The sequence below is a fragment of the Phycodurus eques genome, chromosome 2 (assembly GCF_024500275.1).
Source record: "Phycodurus eques isolate BA_2022a chromosome 2, UOR_Pequ_1.1, whole genome shotgun sequence".
Lineage (NCBI taxonomy): Eukaryota > Metazoa > Chordata > Actinopteri > Syngnathiformes > Syngnathidae > Phycodurus > Phycodurus eques.
In genome coordinates, this window is record NC_084526.1 from 32,007,042 (window position 1) to 32,032,008 (window position 24,967).

General features: G+C 43.6%; 1 protein-coding gene across 8 annotated transcripts in view; it reads right to left on the bottom strand.

The window, feature by feature from the left end:
* cfap70 (cilia and flagella associated protein 70) overlaps positions 1-24,967 on the bottom strand; it is a 45,819-nt gene that overhangs the window by 6,561 nt on the left and 14,291 nt on the right. For 5 of the 8 annotated variants that reach the window (XM_061670330.1, XM_061670327.1, XM_061670323.1 and 2 more), the window contains 14 exons: positions 22,940-23,068; positions 22,488-22,559; positions 22,315-22,406; positions 22,057-22,117; positions 16,872-17,054; positions 16,610-16,741; positions 16,401-16,529; positions 16,115-16,248; positions 15,853-15,968; positions 15,578-15,784; positions 8,047-8,153; positions 6,020-6,157; positions 5,689-5,874; positions 4,542-4,631 (listed from right to left, as the gene is read on the bottom strand). In XM_061670330.1, the coding sequence (XP_061526314.1) occupies positions 4,542-4,631; positions 5,689-5,874; positions 6,020-6,157; positions 8,047-8,153; positions 15,578-15,784; positions 15,853-15,968; positions 16,115-16,248; positions 16,401-16,529; positions 16,610-16,741; positions 16,872-17,054; positions 22,057-22,117; positions 22,315-22,406; positions 22,488-22,559; positions 22,940-23,068 (1,776 nt within the window). The remainder of the gene's footprint in view (positions 1-4,541; positions 4,632-5,688; positions 5,875-6,019; positions 6,158-8,046; positions 8,154-15,577; positions 15,785-15,852; positions 15,969-16,114; positions 16,249-16,400; positions 16,530-16,609; positions 16,742-16,871; positions 17,055-22,056; positions 22,118-22,314; positions 22,407-22,487; positions 22,560-22,939; positions 23,069-24,967) is intronic. The other 3 variants (XM_061670328.1, XM_061670324.1, XM_061670325.1) reach the window with 2 other exon arrangements.

Consider the following 24,967-nt stretch of genomic DNA (forward strand, 5'->3'; position numbering starts at 1 on the left):
ACACACACACACACACACAACCCAAATTCCAATGAAGTTGGGACATTGTGTTAAACAAATAAAAACAGAATACAATGATTTGCAAATCATGTTCAACCTATATTTAATCAAATACACTAATAATAATAATAATCAAGATGGCGCCTACCAGTGTGGCCGCCTCGGTAACGCGCTCTCTAGTATTGTCTTTGTTTTTGTGTTTTTCGTCCGTCTTTGGAGACCTTACACGACTCACTTACACAAGGGGAGACCTGCTAACCATCAAGGAGGCTACTCCGGACTTTCTGTCACCAACTTTCGAAAATCCGCTCAGTTTTTTCCCCGAGTTACTCACCGGAGCGGCGTCCGCGGTTTTCGGCGCATGGATGCGGAAGCGGCGCCACAGAGGAAAACGAGCCGGAATTCAGGTGAAACTCCGCAAGAGAGGACACAGATTGGCGTTCCCGTCGATCCACCTCGCGAATGTACGCTCCCTACCCAACAAAATGGACGAGCTTCATCTTCTGTTAAAGACCAGTAAAGACTTCGGACGTTCCGCGGCCATGTGCTTCACGGAGACCTGGCTTTGCGACGCTGTACCCGATGGCGCCGTCACGCTTCCCGGCTTCAACATTCATCGAGCGGACCGCGACATGGAATCATCGGGAAAAACGAAGGGCGGCGGGATATGCCTCCATATAAACGAAAAATGGTGTACGGACGTCACGGTGCTCAGCACACACTGCAGCCCGCATTTGGAGTCGCTGTTTCTGAACTGTAAACCATTTTACGCGCCACGTGAGTTTGCATCGTTTATACTGGCTGGAGTCTATATCACACCGCAAGCTAACACGAGCGCCGCATTGCTAACGCTCGCCGAACAAGTCAACGAAATTGAAAAAAAAACACCCTGACTCATTATCACCCCTCATTATTCTCGGGGACTTTAACAAAGCTAAACTCAACCACGAACTCCCTAAATACAAGCAGCACATCGACTGTCCTACCAGGGAAAAGAATACTTTAGACCACTGCTACACTACGGTAAAAAACGCATACCGTGCTATACCTCGTGCAGCCCTGGGCTCGTCTGATCACTGCTTAATTCACTTAATACCGACGTACAAGCAAGAACTTAAATGTGCGAAGCCTACAGTGAAAACAGTCAAAAAGTGGACCAATGAAGCAAAGATGGAACTTCAAAGCTGTTTAGACTGCACAGACTGGAGTGTCTTTGAAAATTCAGCTGGCAGCCTGGATGAATATACAGACACTGTCACATCCTATATCAGTTTCTGTGAAGAGGTTTGTGTACCAACAAAATCATTTCGGACATTCAACAACAACAAGCCGTGGTTCACTGCTAAACTTAAGCAGCTTCGCCAAGCTAAGGAAGATGCATATCAGAGCGGGGACAGGGCCCTGTATAATCGAGCTAGAAACCAGCTTACTAAAGAAATTAACATTGCAAAGAGGATCTATGCAGCAAAGTTGGAAAAACAGTTTAGCGCGAACGACTCGAAATCAGTCTGGCGTGCATTCCAATCGCTGACTAATTACAAGCGACGATCCCCCCAAGCTGAGAACAATAGCACACTAGCCAACGACTTGAATACCTTCTATTGCAGATTTGAAAAGGACAGTTTCACTCCACACACCCACCCGGCCGCACCCGCGACCACAACCACACCTCTGACTTCTGCGTTAACCATCCATGAACAGGATGTGAGACGCATCTTCAAACAACAGAAGATTAACAAAGCAAAAGGACCGGACCATGTGTCCCCATCCTGCCTCAAAGTCTGCGCGGACCAGCTCGCTCCAGTCTTCACTCAGATCTTTAACAGATCTTTGGAAATGTGCGAAGTTCCATCCTGCTTCAAACGCTCCACCATCATTCCAGTCCCCAAGAAACCTGCAATCTCTAGTCTGAATGACTACAGGCCTGTCGCTTTGACATCTGTGGTCATGAAGTCCTTTGAACGTCTCGTGCTGGACCACCTCAAGAGTGTCACAGGTCCCCTGCTGGACCCCCTGCAGTTTGCCTACCAAGCGAACAGGTCTGCGGATGATGCAGTCAACATGGGACTGCACTTCATCCTAGAACACCTCGACAGTGCAGGGACCTACGCGAGGATCCTTTTCGTGGACTTCAGCTCAGCGTTCAACACCATCATCCCTGAACTCCTTTCAACCAAGCTTCTCCAGCTCAGCGTCTCACCTGCCATCTGCCAGTGGATTTACAGCTTTCTGACGGGCAGGACACAGCAGGTCAGGCTGGGGGAGGCCACCTCATCCACACACAGCATCAGCACTGGGGCGCCCCAAGGTTGTGTCCTCTCTCCGCTGCTCTTCTCTCTCTACACGAACGACTGCACCTCAGCGAACCCGACTGTCAAGCTCCTGAAGTTTGCAGATGACACCACTGTCATCGGCCTCATCAAGGACGGTGACGAGTCTGCATATCGACAGGAAGCGGAGCGGCTGGAGCTGTGGTGCGGGCGACACAACCTGGAGCTGAACACGCTCAAGACGGTAGAGATGATCGTGGACTTCAGGAGGCATCCTTCGCCACAGCTGCCCCTCACGTTGTCCAGCTGCCTTGTGTCAACCGTCGAGACCTTCAAGTTCCTGGGAATTACAATCTCTCAGGACCTGAAGTGGGCGAACAACATCAACTCCGTCCTCAAAAAGGCCCAGCAGAGGATGTACTTCCTGCGGCTTCTGAGAAAGCACGGCCTGCCACCGGAGCTGCTGAGACAGTTCTACACAGCGGTCATCGAATCGGTCCTGTGTTCTTCCATCACAGTCTGGTTTGGTGCTGCTACAAAAAAGGACAAACTCCGACTGCAACGGACAATCAAAACTGCTGAAAGGATTGTCGGTACCCCCCTACCCACCATTGAGGACTCGCACGCTGCCAGAACTAAGACAAGGGCGTGCAAAATCCTCTCGGACCGTCTGCACCCCGGTCACCAGCTCTTCCGGCTCCTTCCCTCAGGTAGGCGCTACCGATCAACGCAAACTAGAACTAGTAGACATTCCAACAGCTTCTTCCCTCTTGCGATCAACTTCTTAAACACCTAACCTATAATTCCATTACAACAAGCTGGCAATTTTTTGACTTGAGTTCGTTGTCACATTTCTGTGGGGCCAATTATGTATTACTTGTGCACTCACTGTAGTTGTCTCGCCATGCTGCACTATTTGCATATACTGGCCACTCATGCCAGAGTAGCATCTGCTCCATTTGCACACTGATTGAGGAGTATCTGTAACATTTGCACAACCGACATTGTCCCAGATGATCGCACTACTCGTCACTTTAAACCGCATACACTCCTTGAAGTCTCAGCGCCCTTTGCACAATGGTCATTGCACCGGACTATTGCAATATTAGTCGTTCGAACTGCTCTAAGTGCTAGAGGACTCTGCATCTTTTTGCACAATTGTTTTTTGTCAATGTCTTTATGTCCCCAAAGTGTTCTGTAAATTGACTGTTTGTTGTACTAGAGCGGCTCCAACTACCGGAGACAAATTCCTTGTGTGTTTTGGACATACTTGGCAAATAAAGATGATTCTGATTCTGATTCTGATTCTGAAAGACATGATATTTAATGTTGAAACTGATTAACTTTATTGTTTTTAGCAAATGATCATTAACTTAGAACTTTATGGCTGTAACACGTTCCCAAAAAGCTGGGACAGGTGGCAAAAAAGACTGAGAAAGTTGAGGAATGCTCATCAAACACCTGTTTGGAACATCCCACAAGGGAACAGGCTAATTGGGAACAGGTGGGCGCCACGATTGGTTATAAAAGGAGCTTCCCTGAATTTCTCAGTCATTCACAAGCAAAGATGGGGCGAGGTTCACCTCTTTGTGAACAATTACGTGAGAAAATAGTTTAAGGACAATGTTCCTCAACGTACAATTGCAAGGAATTTAGGGATTTCATCATCTACGGTCCATAATATTATCAAAGAAAACGAATGTCAGTAAATACAGTTCGGCGCGACATCCGTAAGTGCAACTTCATTGGAATTCGGGTTGCATATTATATACTGTAAACTCCACCCTTCTCCAAAGAACATATTGCTGAAGTTGAGGATTTAGATATTTTGCACTGTCCGTTAATAATAGTCATCCATCCATTTTCTGTACCGCTTTATCCTCACAAGGGTCGCGGGCGTGCTGGAGCCTATCCCAGCTAACTGCGGGCGAGAGGCAGGGTACACCCTGAACTGGTCGCCAGCCAATCGCAGGGCACATATCAACAAACAATCATTCACACTCACATTCACACCTAAGGGCAAGTTAGAGTCTTCAATTAAACTACCATGCATGTTTTGGGGATGTGTGAGGAAACCGGAGTACCTGGAGAAAACCCACGCAGGCACAGGGAGAACATGCAAACTCCACACAGGCGCGGGCGGTTTTTAACCAGAGTCCTCAGAACTGTGAGGCGCATGTGCTAACCAGTCGTCCGCTGTGCCGCCGTCAAAATATATTTTGTAATCATTTCCATCTCCAAATATTACAAATAATGTAGATGGCTTTTTACCCGGTAACAGGAGATACCCAGGCCCAACCAGGTGAGGCAGGAGGGTGATTTTTCACATGCTTGCAGGTAAGTCACTTTAGCTTGCTCAAACTAAAGGGAAATAGCAGAAAATGACAGTGACTGTTTGAATCCTTATGTTGCAAAGATGCTCTCATATCAAACCAACTGCCGCACTTACACTCATACAGCAATGAGTAATGTAATTTGTAGATTACATTGTATATGCAGAGGTGGGTAGAGTAGCCAAATATAGTACTCAAGTAAGAGTACTGTTACTTTAGAATAATATGACTCAAGTAAAAGTAAAAAGTACTCATCCAAATATTTACTTGAGTTAGAGTAAGAAGTACTCAATGAAAAAACTACTCAAGTAAAGAGTAACTTGTGAGTAACTTCTTATTTATTTATTTTTTAAATCAGAGCATGAACATCAAATAAAATAAAAAAAATAATAATAAATGGGAGGCGACACACCCCTGTCACCATTTAAATTTTTCACTGCGCAAAAACAAACAATATGCATGGGGCCCTACAGAAACATTATTTGCTTTATTCACTTAAATGACTTCATGAAGAAGCTGTTTGCTGAACAGACTTAATGAATGTGTGTGCGACACCATAAGATAAGGCCATCCACTACGAAAACATCAATAGAAACATCTGACACTTACAGCAAGGTGTTTTATCAAGTTAGAAGTGGGCTGAAATATCCAAGTTTAGGCAGTCAAGTTAAGAGCTGCATGATCAAGCTGTTGTTTTTTGGAGTCTGTCAAAGTAAATACAGTCGCGCGGCTGTCTCCCCCCCCACCCCCAAAATGAGTCATTTTGATTATCTCGCAAAGGCTATGTGTGCAAGGCTTGTGTCATCTGATTGGTGAATTGGAATAAAATTACATTCGTGATCACATTTGATTGGCGCAACGGGGGCCCTATGCGGAAGTCGAAGATGGATTCTAAAAATAGACGCGCACACGCAAGAATGGATAATAAATAAAAGTAGTGAACGGCATGTTGATCATTGTAACGGAGTAAAAGTATTGATCCTACTTCACATAAATACTCAAGTAAAAAGTACAGTGCATTTAAAGTACTCTGACACAGTTTATCGAAAATGTTACTTGAATAAATGTAGCGCATTACTACCCACCTCTGTGTATATGTCATATCTAACCTTCTCCTCCTGTAGATAGATGGATCCCAGGCGGAGAAGCACAAGGTGAGTGTCTGATGGCTGCTCTGGGAAATCTAGGCTCCGTTCATAACTCCCCTGGGCCTCAGCGAATGAGCCGCACAAGTAGTGACAGTGACCATCCAGAGCCCACATGTCTGCAACCTGCTCACATTGTGAAAAATGGTTCGGTCAATATGGTTCCAAAAGCCTGTGGGAAAATGTGTTATAGTATGATAAAACCAAGGGTGGTTATAATTCCAAAACGTTTGTTTGAATGAATTTTCTGCTGTCAGAAGACAGTCCCTACCGGCTCTACCCGAAGTAGCGCCTCCCTGAGGGTGGCAATAGCACTGCAATACTCAGCTCTGAGCAACTGCACACAAGCCAGATGAAAACTGTGATTTCCCTTTGAAGATAGTTCCATGGAAAGAGCGTGCTCTGCCATCTGACAACAGACAAGAAATGCTAGAGTAATTACTAATGCATCTGTGGCTTTCCTTTTTCTGATATTATTCTTATATGATAAGCTAATTTGTTTTCCTCATTGATGTACACACAGCACCCCATATTGACAGAAAAACGGAATTGTTGAGATATTAGCAGATTTATTAAAAATGAAAAACTGAAATATTACACAGCCATTTACTTTGACACTCAAATATTTAACTCAGGTGCTGTCCATTTCTTCTGATCATCCTTGAGATGGTTCTAGATCTTCATTGGAGTCCAGCTGTGTTTGATTATATTGATTGGACTTGATTAAGAAAGTCACACATCTGTCTACTTAAGACCTTACAGCTCACAGTGAATGTCAGAGCAAATGAGAATCATCAGAATCAGAATCATCGTTATTTTGTCAAGTATGTCAAAAAAAAAACAAGGAATTTGTCTCCGGTAGACAGTCAATTGACAGAGTATACTGATGCCGAGTCCTCTAGGAATTACAGCAGTTTGAATGACTAATATAGCAATTGTCTAGTGCAATGACCATTGTGCAAAGGGCGCCGAAACTTCAGGGAATGTAAGCAGTTTAAAGTGACTAGCAGTGCCATCATGAGGTCAAAGGAATTGACTGAAGAGCTCAGAGACAGAATTGTGGCAATGCAGAGATCTGGCCAAGGTTACGAAAAAAATTCTGCTGCACATAAGTTTCCTAAGAGCACAGTGGCCTCCATAATCTTTAAATGGAAGACGTTTGGGACGACCAGCACCCTTCCTAGAGCTAGCCGCCCGGCCAAACTGAGGAATCAGGGGAGAAGAGCCTTGGTGAGAGAGGTAAAGAAGAACCCAAAGATCACTGTGGCTGAGCTCCAGAGAAATGGGAGAAAGTTCTAGAAAGTCAACCATCACTGCAGCCCTCCACCACTTTATGGCTTTATGGCCCGACAGAAGCTTCTCCCCAGTGCAAGACACATGAAAGCTTGCATGTAGTTTGTGAAAAAAACCCTGAAGGACTCCAAGATGGTGAGAAATAAGATTCTCTGGTCTGATGAGACCAAGATAGAACTTTTTGGCCTGAATTCTAAGTGCTATGTGTGGGGGAAAAAACAGGCACTGCTCATCATCCAACAGTAAAGCATGGTGGTGGCAGCATGTTTTTCAATTGCAGGGACAGGATGACTGGTTGCAATCGAAGGAAAGATGAATGCAGCCAAGTACCGGGATATCCTGGATGAAAACCTTCTCCAGAGTGCTCAGGACCTAAGACTGGGCCGAAGGTTCACCTTCCAACAAGACAATGACCCGAAGCACGCAGCTAAAATAACGAAAGAGTTGCTTCAGAACAACTCCGTGACTGTTTTTGAATGGCCCAGCCAGAGCCCTGACCTAAACCCAATTGAGCATCTCTGGAGAGACCTGAAAATGGCTGTCCACCAACCTTCACCATCCAACCTGACAGAACTGGAGAGGATCTGCAAGGACCCCAAATCCAGGTATGAAAAATTTGTTTCATCATTCCCAAAAAGACTCATGGCTGTATTAGCTCAAAAGGGTGCTTCTACTAAATACTGAGCAAAAGGTCTGACTACTTATGGCTGTGGGATATTTCAGTTTTTCTTTTTTAATACATCTAAAAAAATGTCAACAATTCTGTTTTTTTCTGTCAATATGGGGTGCTGTGTGTACATTAATGAGGGGGGAAATGAACTTAAATGATTTTAGCAAATGGCTGCAATATAACAGGGAAAATATTTAAGGGGGTCTGAATACTTTCCGTACCCACTGTATGTTTGAGATAAATTGCTTGCATATCCATTTTGCTCACAGGCCTTACAACGCTACCAACAGCAGTGGATTTGTTTTCATCAATATTTGAACAGTGTGACTCTTTACCTCCAGGGCATAGTTGTGCAACAGAAACTCAAGGGTCTCGGTGTAAATGGATTTGGAGATGACTTTTTCTTTTGGGTCGCTATGCACGGTATCACCAGTCTCAGTGTCTGGGAGAAAGAGATTAAAACAGTTACAATTGTGGCTTGCAATCACTCTCAAATCCTTTCAAGTTAAGAGAAAGGATAAAAGACAGACGAACAATAAGCAGCCCTATCTTCTTTTCCTTTCGGCTTGTCCCTTTAGGGGTCGCCACAGCGCGTCATCCTTTTCCATTTAAGCCTATCTCCTGCATCCTCCTCTCGAACACCAACTGCCCTCATGTGTTCCCTCACGACATCCATCAGCCTTCTCTTCCTCTAGCTCTCTTGCCTGGCAGCTCCATCCTCATCATCCTTCTACCAATATACTCACTATTTCACCTCTGAACGTGTCCAAAACATCGAAGTCTGCTTTCCCTAACTTTGTCTCCAAAATATCGACCTTGGCTGTCCGTCTGATGAGCTAATTTCGAATTTTATCCAGCCTGGACATTCCGAAAGCGAACCTCAACATTTTCATTTCTGCCACCTCCAACTCTGCTTCCTGTTGTCTCTTCAGTGTCACTGTCTCTAATCCGTACATCATGGCTGGCCTCACCACTGTTTTATAAACTTTGCCCTTCATTCTTGCAGAGACTCTTCTATCACATAGCACACCTGACACCTTCCTCCACCCGTTCTAACCTGCTTGGACTCGTTTCTTCACTTCCTGACCACACTCAACATTGCGCTGGACAGTTGACCCCAATTATTTAAAGTCCTCCACCCTTCTCTATCTCTTCTCCCTATAGCCTCACTCTTCCCCCACCATCCTTCTCATTCATGCACATATATTCTGTCTTACTTAAACTAATCTTCATTCCTATGCTTTCCAATGCATGCCTCCATCTTTCAAACTGTTCCTCCACCTGCTCCCTGCTTTCACTGCAGATCCCAATGTCATCTGCAAACATTATGGTCCACGGGGATTCCAGTCTAACCTCATCTATCAGCCTATCCATCACCACTGCAAACAGGAAGGGGCTCAGGGCTGATCCCTGATGTAGTCCCACCTCCACCTTAAATTCGTCTGTCACACCTACAGCACACCTCACCTTCTGCTGCCCTCGTACATGTCCTGTATTATTCTAACATACTTCTCTCCCACTCTCCGCATCCAGTACAAGAGTTCCTCTCTGTGTACTCTGTCATAGGCGTTCCCTAAATCTACAAAGACACAATGTAGCTCCTTCTGACCTTCTCTGTACTTTTCCATCAACACCCACAAGGAAAATAATGCATCTGTGGCACTCTTTCGAGGCATGAAATCATACTGTTGCTCGCAAATACTCACTTCTGTCCTGAGTCTCGCCTCCACTACTCTTTCCCATAACTTCATTGTGTGGCTCATCAACTTTATTCCTCTATAGTTCCCAAAGCTCTGCACATCACCCTTGTTCTTAAAAATGGGCACCAGCACACTTTTCCTCCATTCCTCAGGCATCTTTTCATGCACTAGAATTCTATTGAACAAGCTGGTCAAAAACTCCACAGCCACCTCTCAAACATGCTTCCATACCTCCACAGGAATGTCATCGGGACCAACTTTTCATCCTCTGTAATGCCTTTCTAACTTCCCCCTTACTAATCATTGCCACTTTCTGGTCCACCACACTTGCCTCTTCTACTCTCCCTTCTCTCTCATTGTCCTCATTCATTAACTCCTCAAAGTATTCTTTCAGTCCATTTAGTACAGCACTGGCACCAGTCAACATATTTCCATCTCTATCCTTAATCACCCTAACCTGCTGCACATCCTTCCCATCTCTATCCCTCTGTCTGACCAACCTGTATAGATTATTTTCTCCTTCTTTAGTGTCCAACCTGGCATACATGTCATCATATGCCTCTTGTTTGGCCTTTGCCACCTCTACCTATGCCCTATGTTGCATCTCAATGTATTCCTTTCGTCTCTCCTCTGTCCTCTCAGTGTCCCACTTCTTCTTTGCTAACCTTTTTCCTTGTATGATTTCCTGTACTGTGAGGTTCCACCACCAAGTCTCCTTCTCTCCTTTCCTGCTAGAAGATACACCAAGTACTCTACTGCCTGCCGCTCTGATCACCTTGGCTGGAGTGGTCCAGTCTTCGGGATGTTCCTCCTGTACACCAAGAGCCTGTCTCACCTTTTCCCGAAAAGCTGCACAACACTCGTCCTGTCTCACCTTCCACCACATGGTTCTCTGCTCTGACTTTGTCTTCCTAATCTTCCTCCCCACCACCAGTCATCTGACACACCACCATCCTATGCTGTCTAGCCACACTCTTCCCTAGCACTACCTTACAGTCGGTAACCTCCTTCAGATTACATCGTCTGCACAAGATGTAATCCACCTGCTTGCTTCTACCTCCACTCTTGTAGATCACCCTATGTTCCTGCCTCTTCTGGAAAAAAAGTGTTCACTACAGGCATTTGCATCCTTTTTGTAAAGTCTACCACCATCTGTCCCTCCAAGTTCCTTTCCTGGATGCCGTACTTACCCATCACTTCTTCATCACCCCTATTTCCTTCACCAACATGTCAATTTCAATCTGCACAAATCACGACTCTCTGTCTGGGATGCTCAGACTTCGTCTAGCTCCTTCCAGAATTTCTCTTTCACCTCTAGGTCACATCCTACTTGTGGGGCATAGGCATTAATCACATTATACATAACACCCTCAATTTCAAGTTTCAGCCTCATCACTTGATCTGATACTCTTTTCACCGCCAAGACATTCTTAGCCAACACTTCTTTTAAAATAACCCCGACGCCATTTCTCTTCCCATCTACACCACGGTAAAATAATTTAAACCCTGCCCCTAAACTTCTAGCCTTACTGCCTTTCCACCTGGTCTCCTGGACACACAATATATCAACCTTTCTCCTAATCATCATGTCAACCAACTCCAGAGATTTTCCTGTCATAGTCCCAACATTCAAAGTCCCCACATTCAGTTCTCGGCTCTGTGCTTTCCTCTTCTCTTTCTGCCAAAGAACCCGCTTTCCACCTCTTCTTCTTCTTCGACTTCAAGCCACAGTAGCTGAATTTCTACCAGCGCCCTGCAGGTTGACGGCGCCGGTGGCGGATGTTGTTAACCTGGGCCACGACCGATCTGCTATGGAATTCTATGGATGAACGCTCATATTTGTTTGGCAAAGTTTTAATCCGGATGCCCTTCCTGATGCAACCCTCTGCATTTATCCGGGCGTGGGGCCGGCCTACAGTTTGCACTAATAAGCAGCCCTATATTATTGTTTATTGTTGTCAATATGAAAATGAAAGAAATTAATGAAAGAAAATGGTTGGTTCATGTATCTTAAAACTTATTTAGTCAATTTAGTGTAAACTATATATATATATATATATATATATATATATATATATATATATATATACACACACACACACACACACAAACACACAAACACACAGTGGGTACGGAAAGTATTCAGACCCCCTTAAATGTTTCACTGTTATATTGCAGCCATTCACTAAAATCATTTAAGCTATTTTTTCCTCATTAATGTACACACAGCACCCCATAGTGACAAAAAAAACAGAATTGTACAAATGTTTTGCATATTTATTAAAAAAGAAAAACTGAAATATCACACAGCCATAAGTATTCAGACCCTGTGCTGTGACACTCATATTTAACTCAGGTGCTGTCCATGTCTTCTGATCATCCTTGAGATTGTTCTACATCTTCACTGTAGTCCAGCTGTGTTTGATTATACTGATTGGACTTGATTAGGAAAGCCACACACCTCTCCATATAAGACCTTAGAGCTCACAGTGCATGTCAGAGCAAATGAGAATTATGAGGTCAAAGGAACTTCCTGAAGAGCTCAGAAACAGAATTGTGGCAAGGCACAGATCTGGGAAAGGTTACAAAAAAAATTGTGCTGCACTTAAGTTTCCTAAGAGCACAGTGGCCTCCATAATCCTTAAATGAAGGACGTTTGGGACGACCAGAACCCTTCCTAGAGCTAGCCGTCCACCCAAACTGAGCAATAGGGGGAGAAGAGCCTTGATGAGAGAAGTAAAAAAGAACCAAAGATCGCTGTGGCTGAGCTCCAGAGATCCAGTCGGGAGATAGGAGAAAGTTCTAGAAAGTCAATCATCACTGCATCCCTCCACCAGTCGGGCCTTTCTGGTAAAGTGGCCTGACCGAAGCCTCTCCTCAGTGCAAGACGCATGAAAGCCCGCATGGAGTTTTCTAAAAAAAAAAAAACATCTTGAAGGAGTCCAAGATGGTGAGAAATATGATTCTCTGGTCTGATGAGAGCAATATAGAACTTTTTGGCCTTAATTCTAAGCAGTATGTGTGGAGAAAACCAGGCACTGCTCATCACCTGTCCAATACAGTCCCAACAGTGAAGCATGGTGGTGGCAGTATCGTGCTGTGGTGCTTCTTTTTCAGCTGCAGGGACAGGACGACTGGTTGCAATCGCAGGAAAGATGCATGCAACCAAGTACAGGGTTATCCTGGACGAAAACCTTCTCCAGAGTGCTCAGGACCTCAGACTGGGCCGCAGGTTCCCCTTCCAATAAGACAATAACCCTTAGCACACAGCTAAAATAACGAAGGAGTGGCTTCAGAACAACTCTGTGACTGTTCTTGAATGACCCAGCCAGAGCCCTGACTTAAACCCAATTGAGCATCTCTGGAGAGACCTAAAAATGGCTGTCCACCAACGTTCACCATCCAAACTGACAGAACTGGAGAGGATCTACAAGGAGGAATGGCAGAGGATCCCCAAATCTAGGTGTGAAAAACTTGTTGCACCTTTCCCAAAAAGACTCATGGCTGTATTGGCTCAAAAGGATGCTTCTACTGAATTCTGAGCAAAGGGTCTGAATACTTATGGCTGTGTGATATTTCAGTGTTTCTTTTTTAATAAATCTGCAAAGATTTCAACAATTCTGTTTTTTTCTGTCAATATGGGGTGCTGTGTGTACATTAATGAGAAAAAAAATAACTTAAATGATTTTAGTAAATGGCTGCAATATAACAAAGTGAAAAATTTAAGGGGGTCTGAATACTTTCCGTACCAACTGTATACATAAGAATTATATATATATATATATATAAATATTAAATATATTAAAATATTTTTATTTTGTTGTTAAAATGACTCGAAACTCCAAGTGTAGGACTTGTGACTTGACTTGGGACTTGCATGTCTCGACTTTAGACTTGACTCGGGACTTGCCTGTCTCGACTTGGGACTTGACTCGGGACATGAGGGCAAAGACTTGAGACTTACTTGTGACTTGCAAAGCAATGACTTTTTCCCACCTCTGCAGTGAGTGGGTGCACAATGTATTGTTTAGAATGGGAGAAATCAAATACACTGAAATACAAGACTACACTAAAAGCTTGAAACACACAGTATTACGTATGAGTAAAGTCCGTATAAATATAGAAATAATTAATATAGTAATGGAAAAAAATCTTAGTCCCATTGTTTTTCCAGTTTATTGTTAATTTTTAATGCCAGGTAAAACTTAAGGTACCTTTCTTTGGACAAACATGATGACAACAAAAATAGCTCATACAAGTTGAATATAAGCTCTCTTGCTTGAGCAATTTTGCATGGTTTTCTTGATAATAACCAAAATAGCATTTAATAATACAATTAACCTTTTGTATTCTTCAGATAAAATGCCTTTAGTGGTACCAGGTATTATAATAAACAAGAAATTGAAGAAACAAGGGCGGTCTCATATTTTTTTGTCATGATTGTAAATAGCATACATATACTGTAGATAAAGGTACAATTTTATATACATGGAAAACCCATTCATAATAAAATATATGATAATGCAGACATTGATTATTTAAAAAATGACAAATTAAAAATGGGCTAATTTCAATATTACATAATTTTTTTTAAGTTTATCATCCATCCATCCATCCATCCATGTTTTGGGGATGTGGGAGGAAACCAGAGTACCGGGAGAAAACCCACGCCGGTACAGGGAGAACATGCAAAGTCCACACAGGCGGGGTTGGATTTGAACCCAGGTCCTCAGAAATCTGAGGCAGATGTGCTAACCAGTCGTCCACCATGCTGCCTGAAGTTTGTCATAATTAAATAAATCTAAAAGTATTTGAAGTTGTCAGTTTTCATTCCACTACTTTTACTAATGTTTTAGATTTTTGATGCAGTATCATTTCAGCACTGGTACCGAGGTACTTTATATGCAGGTATAGTATCGAAGTCAAAATATTTGGTATCGTGACACCACTAATTTTCCGCCCATATCTCCTTGTCAACGCTGCAGGCAGAAAAAAGGAAGGCATTACCCGACAGGCAACCAAAACACGGCACATGAGAAAAAGCGGAAGAGTGGATATTTGAAAGGAGGCTTGCTGGCTCCATGCATTTGAATGTACCCACCGTGTACGTATGTTCGCATACATTTGGGTCACAAGCTTTGCTTTTTTTATCCACAGGCACATTGTACATTATGAATATAGTTAAGTATTGATGTACAACACAATATCTGAAACTTTATATACTATTTATGCGGCTTGTGGCGGCACAGCTCGCTAAACCCGGAAAAGTGTTTTCCCCCGTGAGGGAAAGCTTATTTGTATTTTGATCGGCTGTAAGCTGTGACGTTAAGACGGCGATTCAAATTCTGAATCGCGGCAAAACCAATGGCAGACTGATCAGCAACTCATGAAAGCAGTCGACAAACCACGCATACTGCGCGACAGTTCAGGTCGGTTCAGCGGCATCGCTCAGTGTGCGGCAGCCTTTAGACACCATGATTGTGAAAGTGACAAGTCACGCGCTTAAAGAAATGCCTACATCTATCGGCCAAACAGATGAGAGTGACGTGACGGCCCTCCTCAGCCTGCATTTTAGAACCTGGTAGGAGGAGGTTCTGAAGAACGGTGTTGTTGTCACTGCCTCGAAAAAGTGGAATGTAAAGTGACCACACAGGGCGGAACCAGGCTGGTTGGGGGTAAAACCGGTACAATGGAAACGACAGTGTGTGGCTGTATGGAGTGGAAGGAGTATAGTATGGCAGACGGTGTGCAGCAGTGAAGCCGCAAACAGCAAGTTGACAACTGAAACAATATTAATAATAAAAAATCTATTACATCATCAATTAATCAACTTCGACTCCACTATCACCATATTTGCGTCGACTACAAAAAAATCCAAGGTCATACACACACATAATAATTTTTTTCAACATGCGTATCTGCTCAGTGTGGTGTATTTTATTTTCAAATAACACATAGCTTTCTGATATTGGACTCTAAAGAAGCCTATATATAAAATGCAGCATGAATTGCAAACCAATTCCCATGTTCTATGGAAGCACTGTACATCAAATATTCATTACAAAAACAAGAATATCAGAAAACTCTTAAAATACAAATCAATACACCAAATTATCTAGATTATTTATTTGTGCCATAAAACTAATATCAAAGCGGGGATTCTTACCACTCTGCTTCATGTTAGGAGAGTGGCTTGTAGGTGGAATGGTCTTTTCTTCTTCCTGGCCCTTTTGCTTCTCGTTTTCCTCATCCACATCTGACTCTTCGGCCTTGTGTGTCTGATTGCTTGCTTCCTTTGCTTTCAGAAGGCTTTTGGCTTCCAGGAAAGCCCTCTCAGCTAGAATGGATTTGTTCTGACTGTCCTGGACCAAACCTGGAAAGCAAATGCAGAAATTAAATGAGGCTTCTCTCCGCATGCATCTCCCCAGTTTTAGGGCTTACCCAGCAACGTCCAGGCCACCAAACTTGGAGGCTCTATGCTAGTAGCTCGCTCCAAGAAAGTCTCGGCCTGCTCAAAATCATTAAACATGGCTGCCAGCACACCACACATCATCAGACTAAAGAGTAAAAAGATGATATAAACAAAAAAATTCTGAGTCAACATTCAACTCTTTAGCATGTAAATTTGAATCACTGTACTGTACTCTTCATGAAAATAAAACATGATAGCTTGGCCAGTCAAAAATGACTGACTTCCTCTGACCTGGGCTGGTGGGACTGCTGGACGGCAACAGCGTCATGGAAACACATTTTAGCCTTCATATAATCTCCAGTCTGCATGTAGAGGTTTCCCCACTCAAATTTGTGAGATGGATCACGGGGATGCCTGACAACCAGCTGCAGGAAATTAGGCAAGATTTACAGGATTTGATTATTCGGCTTACTTCCGTCACTAACACTAATTATTCATGCAAAAGGCCAAAATACTTTGGTTTCTGAAGTGAGAATTTGAGTGAGGATATTTGACGTTATTAGAAGTGTAGTTTTACCTCTTGGTAGTACTGAACAGCCACATGATAATCTCCAATGAGCTGAGCCTCTCGGGCAAAATGTTTAAGATGAGAGGTACTCAAATGGATCTCATCAGGAGAGTCGTCTTCCATTCCATTTGAATAAATCTAGTATGGAAATGATCAACATAGTTACACAATCATGTGTGTATATGTGTGCAAGAGTGTGTGTGTGTTTTTGCATGTACTTTGTTGAGAGCAACATGCATCTCATCCACCAGGTCCACATAGAGCTTGCTGACAAATTCGTGGAGATCCTGTTGCTCAGTAAACGTGTCGGTCTGTTGCATCTTGTCACGCACGAACTTCACCACAGTGGGCTACACACAACAAGTGCACACAGACACACTCTCACAGTCAACTACTGCATAAAGAGTGCAAGGTAAAGCATACATTTTCAACAAAAATATGGTTTGAAAGTCAAATGGTGACACCTGCAGTTATCCAGACCTTTATTTGCTCTTTGAATGCAAAATATCTGCCGGACACATTGAGAGCTCCCATGAGCTGAGCCATCATTAGCTCCTGATTGCAGTCGTTGGGCAGTTTGAGTCTTGTTCCAAACAACTCCTCATACTGCTCCAAAATATGCTTCACGACGTTGCCCACCTGCTTATGGAAATTCAGTACTGCCTATATGAAAGAAAAGTGTAAATACTTTAGTGCAAGAATTTTTTTCTTTAATCTGTCCTACTGAACATTTACATTATAAAGAGTCATGTAATATTTTTTTGCAGAACGTTTGTTGCTTTTTCCCACTAAAATTGGTTAATTGAAAGGTATATTATTATTATTATTACTACCTGTTTTTAATATTTTTTTTCATTATGCAATTAAAGTGCTTCACTGTAAACAATAATGCAACATCCATCCATCCATTTTCTGAGCCGCTTATCCGCACAAGGGTCGCGGGAGTGCTGGAGCCAATCCCAGCAATCATCGGGCAGGAGGCGGGCTACACCCTGAACTGGTTGCCAGCCAATCGCAGAAATAATGCAACAAGTATTAGTAAAATAAACAATACAATTTTTTCATTCATTCATTCATCCTCCTCTGCTTTTCCGAGGTCGGGTCGCAGGGGCAGCAGCTTAAGCAGAGAATCCCAGACTTCCCTCTCCTCAGCTATTTCATCCAGTTATTTTCGGGGGCGTTCCAGGCCAGCTTCGGGGGCGTTCCAGGCCAGCTTGGAGACAACAGTCTCTCCAGGGTGTCCTGGGGTCGTCCCCTAAGCCTCCTCCCGGTGAAAGGTGCTGGGAACATCTCATCAGGGGAGCTTTTTAACCACCTCGGTGAAATTAGCCCCAGAGATAGGCGAGCCCCCCCCACCCAGACTCTGCCTCCTCATAGGAAGGCGTGTCGGTGGAATTGAGAAGGTCTTCGAAGTATTCAGTCCACTGATTCACAACATCACGAGTCGAGGTCAGCAGCGCCCCATCCCCACTATACAGTGTTGATGGTGCACTGCTTCCCCCTCCTGAGACGCCGGATGGCGGACCAGAATTTCCTTGAAGCCATCTGGAAGTTGTTCTCCATGGCCTCACCGAACTCCTCTCACGCCAAAGTTTTTGCCTCAGTGACCACCAAAGCCATATTGCGCTTGGCCTGCCGGTACTTATCAGCTGCCTCCAGATTCCCACAGGTGAGAAAAAGGCGGAACATGGTCCACTCGGACTCAATGTCCCCCGCCTCCCCTGGGACGTGGGCGAAGTTCTGCCGGAGGTGGGAGTTAAAGCTCCTTATGACAGGGGACTCTGACAGACGTTCTCAACAGACCTTCACAGTATGTTTGGGTCTGCCAGGTCGGACCAGCATCTTCTCCCACCATCGGAGCAAACTGACCACCAGGTGGTGATTGGATGACAGCTTCGCCCTTCTCTTCACCAGAGTGTCCAAGACATGCGGCCGCAAGTCCGATGACACGACCACAAAGTCAATCAATCATCTAACTGTGGCCTAGGGTGTCCTGGTGCCAAGTGCACATATGGACGCCCTTATGTCTGAACATGGTGTTTGTTATGGACAATCCGTGACAAGCACAGAAGTCCAATAACAGAACACCACTCGGGTTCTGAATGGGGAGTGGGGGGGCTTCTTCCCAATCATACCCTTTGTCAAGTAGGTTGCCAAGCCACGTGAAGCGATGGAGTGAAAGGTATTGATTGGCTTATGTGGCTGGGTTTTCCCTATGAGTGAGCTCAGCCCCAGTTTTCAATTCCTGGTTTTAACCACCAGAGGTCGCCAAACCAAATTTAGATCATGATTATGAGACGCCAGTTCAAGCAAACGTCTTCTCAACCACCAGAGGTCGCCAAAACCTATGTTCAGGCCAAGATTAAGAGTCGCCAGTTCAAGCATAAGATATGTTAATATCCTTATACTATCAAAATCCATAGCACAATAAACATACACATACCGGAGTCAACAACTTTTAAATCTAATTAATTTTATATCCTTGATATACCTTTGATGTATATTCTCCTATATAAGATCGTTTGATACTGAGTACATCAGGCCTAGTAAGGCTGTTTTACATTATTCTTATTTTTGTATTACTATTAGACAAATGCTTTGCAACTGCTTTTGTGCAAAGACTGTAACCTGTGTAGAATTGTCGCTCTCAGACGAAGCAACACAAGATGTACCTCAAAGACAAGAACAAACCTGTCGAATGCATGAGGGAATTGTATTCACATGAATGTATAATACATTTATTTGACATATGACATATACCCATTTATTGCATACTGCTTAGAGATTAACATGGTGTTATGGAATGTATTATTTGAATACAAAACATATGTAATGTGTTTGTAACTGAAGTATTCGCTGGAAACCTATTTGAGTGAGCAGATGAGGGTTGAAGTCAGGACACGCTGAAAAGGGGAAGTAAAAGGTTATTTCAGGACACGCTGCATCGTAACACGAAACGTCGTAACACGAAACATCGTAACACAGAACATTCTAGAAGAAGGGGGGTCTAAGCCCAACCAAGGTTATAAAGAACCTCACACGCGAACGCACGGGGCTCTCTCTTATCCGTCAAAGGATAGGGAGACGCACGCTCCTTTCTCTCGCAATGACAGGGACATGCTGACGGGAGGAATTCATCAGGCTACTTGGATAGCTCTTCATTTTTGAATTTTCTTCTTTAATTGGGTAAGACTAAAAGAATATTATAATAAGGTAATTAAAAGAACCGTCATTGACATTGCGTGAATAGGGAGGAGAGCCAGTCAGCTGTCCGGGGATTCTTATTTTCCAAAATACCTTATTATTAATTAGGTTTAGGGCTCTGTAGGACTTGATCACCCCATAAAGCTCACTCAAAAGGGAATACTTGTTTTATGATTTAATACTTTTTCCTATTTCAACTTCTTTTCATTTTTGTTATTATTATTATTGTTTATTCTATAATACATACCCTAACTGTCATATTGTTATTCTATTCTTTAATAATCACTATATTAAAACCCTTGATTTAATTTTTTCTATCTTTGTCATTCTTATAATATGAGTTGTCTCATACTTACCCCTCAACCTCTTATAGTGATTGAGCCTCGACGACACTAATATCATCGGGTCGTAACACTATCCCAAAAAGTAACTCATCTATATCACTTCGGCTTAATACAAAAACAAATCCGTACGGTCCTAACAAGGATTGTTAAATTTACTCGGTCAATAACAAGTGCAAACGATTCATAGAGATGGAGCTGCTGTAAAAACGGAGCACTCACATTATTATCCTTTTACTCGGTACGGTTACTCATCAAAGGGTGATAAGTGAGCGCAAATCGGATTGGCTCCGTAAAACTAAAGGCAGTTAGCACACCTAGGCGAATTGATCTCGACACCGGCTTGAAAAGCTCCCGTCCCAGGGAGGCTTGACCCTTTAAACGGAGAGTCGGTCAGGACATTTCTCCGGATTAGTCCTGCGGATAAGCGGAATCTGACACCTTCCAGGTCTCATTGTCATTTACCAGGTGAACATTGAAGTCCCACAGAGGAATGAGGGAGTCCCCAGAGGGACCGCTTTCCAGTACCTCCTCCAAGGACACCAAAAAGGGTGGGTACTCTGAGCTGCAGTTTAGCGCATAGGCACAAACAACAGTCAGGAGCTGGAGGCTACCCTCTCGCCCACCGGGGTGAAGACCAACGTACAGGCTGTGGAGCAATAAGTATGCCCACACCTGCTTGCCGCCTCTCACCATGGGCAACTCCAGAGTGAAATAGAGTCCAGCCCCTCTCAGGAGGACTGCTACCAGAGTCCAAGCTGTGTGTCGAGGTTCTCAACCTCACACACCAGCTTAGGCTTCTTCCCTGCCAGAGAGGTGACATGCAATTTATTTTAATTTTTAAATTAAATAATGAGTTTATTCTGACTAAATAAATTGTAGAATTTTGAATGGCAATATTTTTTTAATTTTCAAATTAAAGTATTTTAAATATTTTACATACCGTTGACCCATTTCTATTAATGACCTGACCCTATCTGTCCATTTTAAAAATCAAATGTGGCCCTTGAGCACAGGCGTTTGCCCAACCCTACTTTATTAGGTAAAAAAAGATGGAGTGGTGACTAATTGGGTTTGTGAACACACACACTACAAGTCTCTCCGATTACTTTGTTTTTTTCACACAGTCCAAAATGTTCGGTTCATTTACGTAAATACTGTACATAAAGTCCACCCTCAGCACAATTGACTGGTGATCTGTCTAAGGAGTAACCTGCCTTCCAAAGTCATTTGGGATAGATCACAGCGTTCCCACTGTCCAAAATGTCTTGGTAAGCTAAATGTAAATGTAAGCTAATGTACATTTCAAATACCTGAAACTAAGGGTCCTTAGGGAAAAATGACATAACAATAACATTAACCCTCAAGCTACCAAATTTTACATTTGGTAGTCAAATACGTAAAATTCTCATGGCAATTGTCAAACCCAGACTCCTTTATCTGATGATCCATCAATGTAACCCGCTTCTTCATTTTTTAAACCACACTCATTGCAACGCTACAACTCAAAAGATTCAAACCAACAAAATCCATGATGTGCCAATGATCCCATGGCATTTCTTCAAGTATTTACTAAGTTATATCAGATGCAGTTATGGATATACTGTACTGTCATTGTGAGCCCGACCTCATCAAAAGTAGTATGTAGGGATTGATTGTGGACATCTACTCCAATGACACATCCACAGTAACTCAGCGAAAACTAGGTGGTGTACATTATCTACTTCGGACAGCCAGAGTTCAACCTTGTCTGTATCAATTTGTAATGTGTAGTTACTTCCCTGCTGTTGCTGCAGAATGTTCTCACGTAAGATTTTGTATCGCAAGTAGTTGTTTACCTGTGTTTTAAGGTTGTGAATGTGGCTTACAGTATTTGGTGTTCAGTAAACATAAGCACAGTGATATCCGATGGGTCACTTGAAAGTAGAACAGACAATTACAAAAAAATAAAAATAAATCAGGAAGGCACTAAATCGGTATGAAGCATTAGTAAATTCTGTGTAAATTCAGTCCAAGACATGCTCCCCAATAATTTTTGTCCATAAAGTAGGCCTGCTATGTGTGTACATTAACCATACTTATGTAGACTATGAACTGCATATGCTGTGTCAGTGTTTTACTCTTTCAGCTTTATTAGGTCCTCCAGATGATAGAGGCCTCGGAGGGATCAGTGCCTTCACCCTAAATAAGAAACAGAAATATCTCAGCACATTTTTTTAGTCATTCTCAAACCACCATGTATTGAACATGCACAAATGAAGAGTAGAGCATGTTCCATTAAAATGTTTTTTTACAGCTCATACTTTGCAATAACTTTTTGGCGAGAATCTCCTATGGTCGAGGTAAGCACTCTGCATTTGTAATCTTGAGTACATTACCTTCTTGCCAACTCTTCTGAAGATGTTTTGGGTATTAGTGGATTTGTCAGTGTAATTTCAATTATAATGTATGTCCTGAAGTCCATATATGCCTGTCAATAATAGAATAGAGATTGTTTGTTGTTAAGGGTTCATTTCTAGAGAAATCTTTTGGAAAAGCTTTACAAGCTTACTTTTCTGTCTGGAGGGATGGGATCTGATCCGTTCAAATCAGTCACGCTTGATATACTCTGATTTCCAGTCCCCTGACATATCAACAACACACCAGTTAAAATAAGTGGGTGGTAAAACACAACAAACAATTAGAGATGTGGATACTGTCAGAAAAATGTACCTGTTGCTTGATACCAAACAATGACATGAGTCATGACTAGCTTCTCATAAATCTGAAGAGCTAATACATCATCAAATGCCAAGGCTTTATGTTTTCACCAAGTTACAGTACATATTTTGGACCTATTACCATGCACACAAGTAGCTTACCACCATCAGGGTGTGACAATGGAGTGAATGACTAATGTGTGTAAAGCGTCTTTGAGTGGCATGAAAAAGCGTTATATAAGTGTAATGAATTTATTACTTACTTATTTATTACCATTAGTACTGTGCTCTTAAACATACTAACCTTAACATGCCCCTTGGTATCCTTGGCCTTTCCCGTATTTGTCTTTGCAGAGCATGTAGCTGTACCAGAACGGTCTTTGCTGGCTCCAGGTTTTAACTGCTCTTTTAGCAAACTGATATTTCGTCTGGTCTAAGGAACAAATAGAAGATATTACAATTTACCATAATAGTATGAGGTTTACTTTAATTACAGTATACTGTGTATTTATGATGTGAGATCATATCCTATTGTTACCTTTACACAGTAAGGGGCAAGGACATTAGATTGGATCACAATAGTGTTGAGACATGGTTCACAGCGATGAGTCAACTGATCATTATTGTGTTAAATCTGTGGGTACTACTGTCTATCCGTCTTGAGTGAGTAAATATTTATTAATATATTTTACTTGGGCATTTATTTTTAGAATTAACTAACAACAACAAAAACTGAGAATCAGTACCACACATTGAATAAATATTCATGCAAATAAAAATACACTGTACCCGATTAGAAATACCACCCAATACTCTATCCATCCATCCATTTTCTACCGCTTATCCGAGGTCGGGTCGCGGGGGCAGTAGCTTTAGCAGGGACGCCTAGACTTCCCTCTCTCCATCCACTTCATCCAGCTCTTCCGGGGGGATCCTGAGGCCAGCCGAAGGATGTAGTCTCTTCAGTGTATCCTGGGTCGCCCCCGGGGTCTCCTTCCGGTGGGACGTGCCCGGAACACCTCATCAGGGAGGCGTCCGGGAGGCATCCAAATCAGATGCCCCCCGCCACCTCATCTGCCTCTTCTCGATATGGAGGAGCAGCGGCTCTACTATGAGATCCTCCCGGATGACTGAGCTTCTCACCCTCTCTCTAAGGGAGAGCCCGGACACCCAGCAGAGGAAACTCATTTTGGCCGCTTGTAACTGGGATCTTGTTCTTTGGGTCACGACCCACAGCTCGCGACCATAGGTGAGGGTAGGAACGTAGATCGACCGGTAAATCGAGAGCTTCGCCTTCCGGCTTAGCTCTTTCTTTACCACAACGGATCGATACAAAGTCCGCATCACTGCAGACGCTGCACTGATCCGCTTGTCGATCTCCCGTTCCATTCTTCCCTCACTTACAAACAAGACCCCAAGATACTTGAACTCCTCCACTTGGGGCAGGATCTCATCCCCGACCTGGAGAAGGCATGCCACCCTTTTCCGACTGAGTACCATGGTCCCAGATTTGGAGGTGCTGATTCTCATCCCAGCCACTTCACACTCAGCTGCAAACTGCTACAGTGAGAGTTGGAGGTCACGGCTTGATGAAGCCAACAGAACCACATCATCTGCAAAAAGCAGAGATGCAATACTGAGGCCACCAAACCGGAGCCCCACTACGCCTTGGCTGCGCCTAGAAAGTCTGTCCATAAAAGTTATGAACAGAATCGGTGACAAAGGGCAGCCTTGGCGGAGTCCAACCCTCACCGGAAACGAGTCTGACTTACTGCCGGATATGCGGACCAAACTCTGACTCCGGTCGTACAGGGACTGAACAGCCCGTATCAGGGGGTTCGGTACCCCATACTCCCGAAGCACCCTCCACTCCGACTCCCCGAGGGACACGATCGAACGCCTTCTCCAAGTCCACAAAACACATGTAGACTGGTTGGGCGAACTCCCATGCACCCTCGAGGACCCTGCAAAGAATGGAGAGCTGGCCCACTGTTCCACAGCCAGGACGAAAACCACACTGCTCCTCCTGAATCTGAGATTCAACTCCCCGACGGACCCTCCTCTCCAGCACCCCTGAATAGACCTTACATGGAGGCTGAGGAGTGTGAACCCCTGTAGTTGGAATACACCCTCCGGTTCCCCTTCTTAAAAAGGGGGACCACCACCCCAGTCTGCCAATCCAAAGGCACTGTCCCCGATGTCCACACGATGTTGCTGAGGCGTGTTAACCATTTCAGCCCTACAACATCCAGAGCCTTGAGGAACTCCGGGCGAATCTCATCCACCTCCGGGGCCCTACCACAGAGGAGCTTTTTAACCACCTCGGTGACCT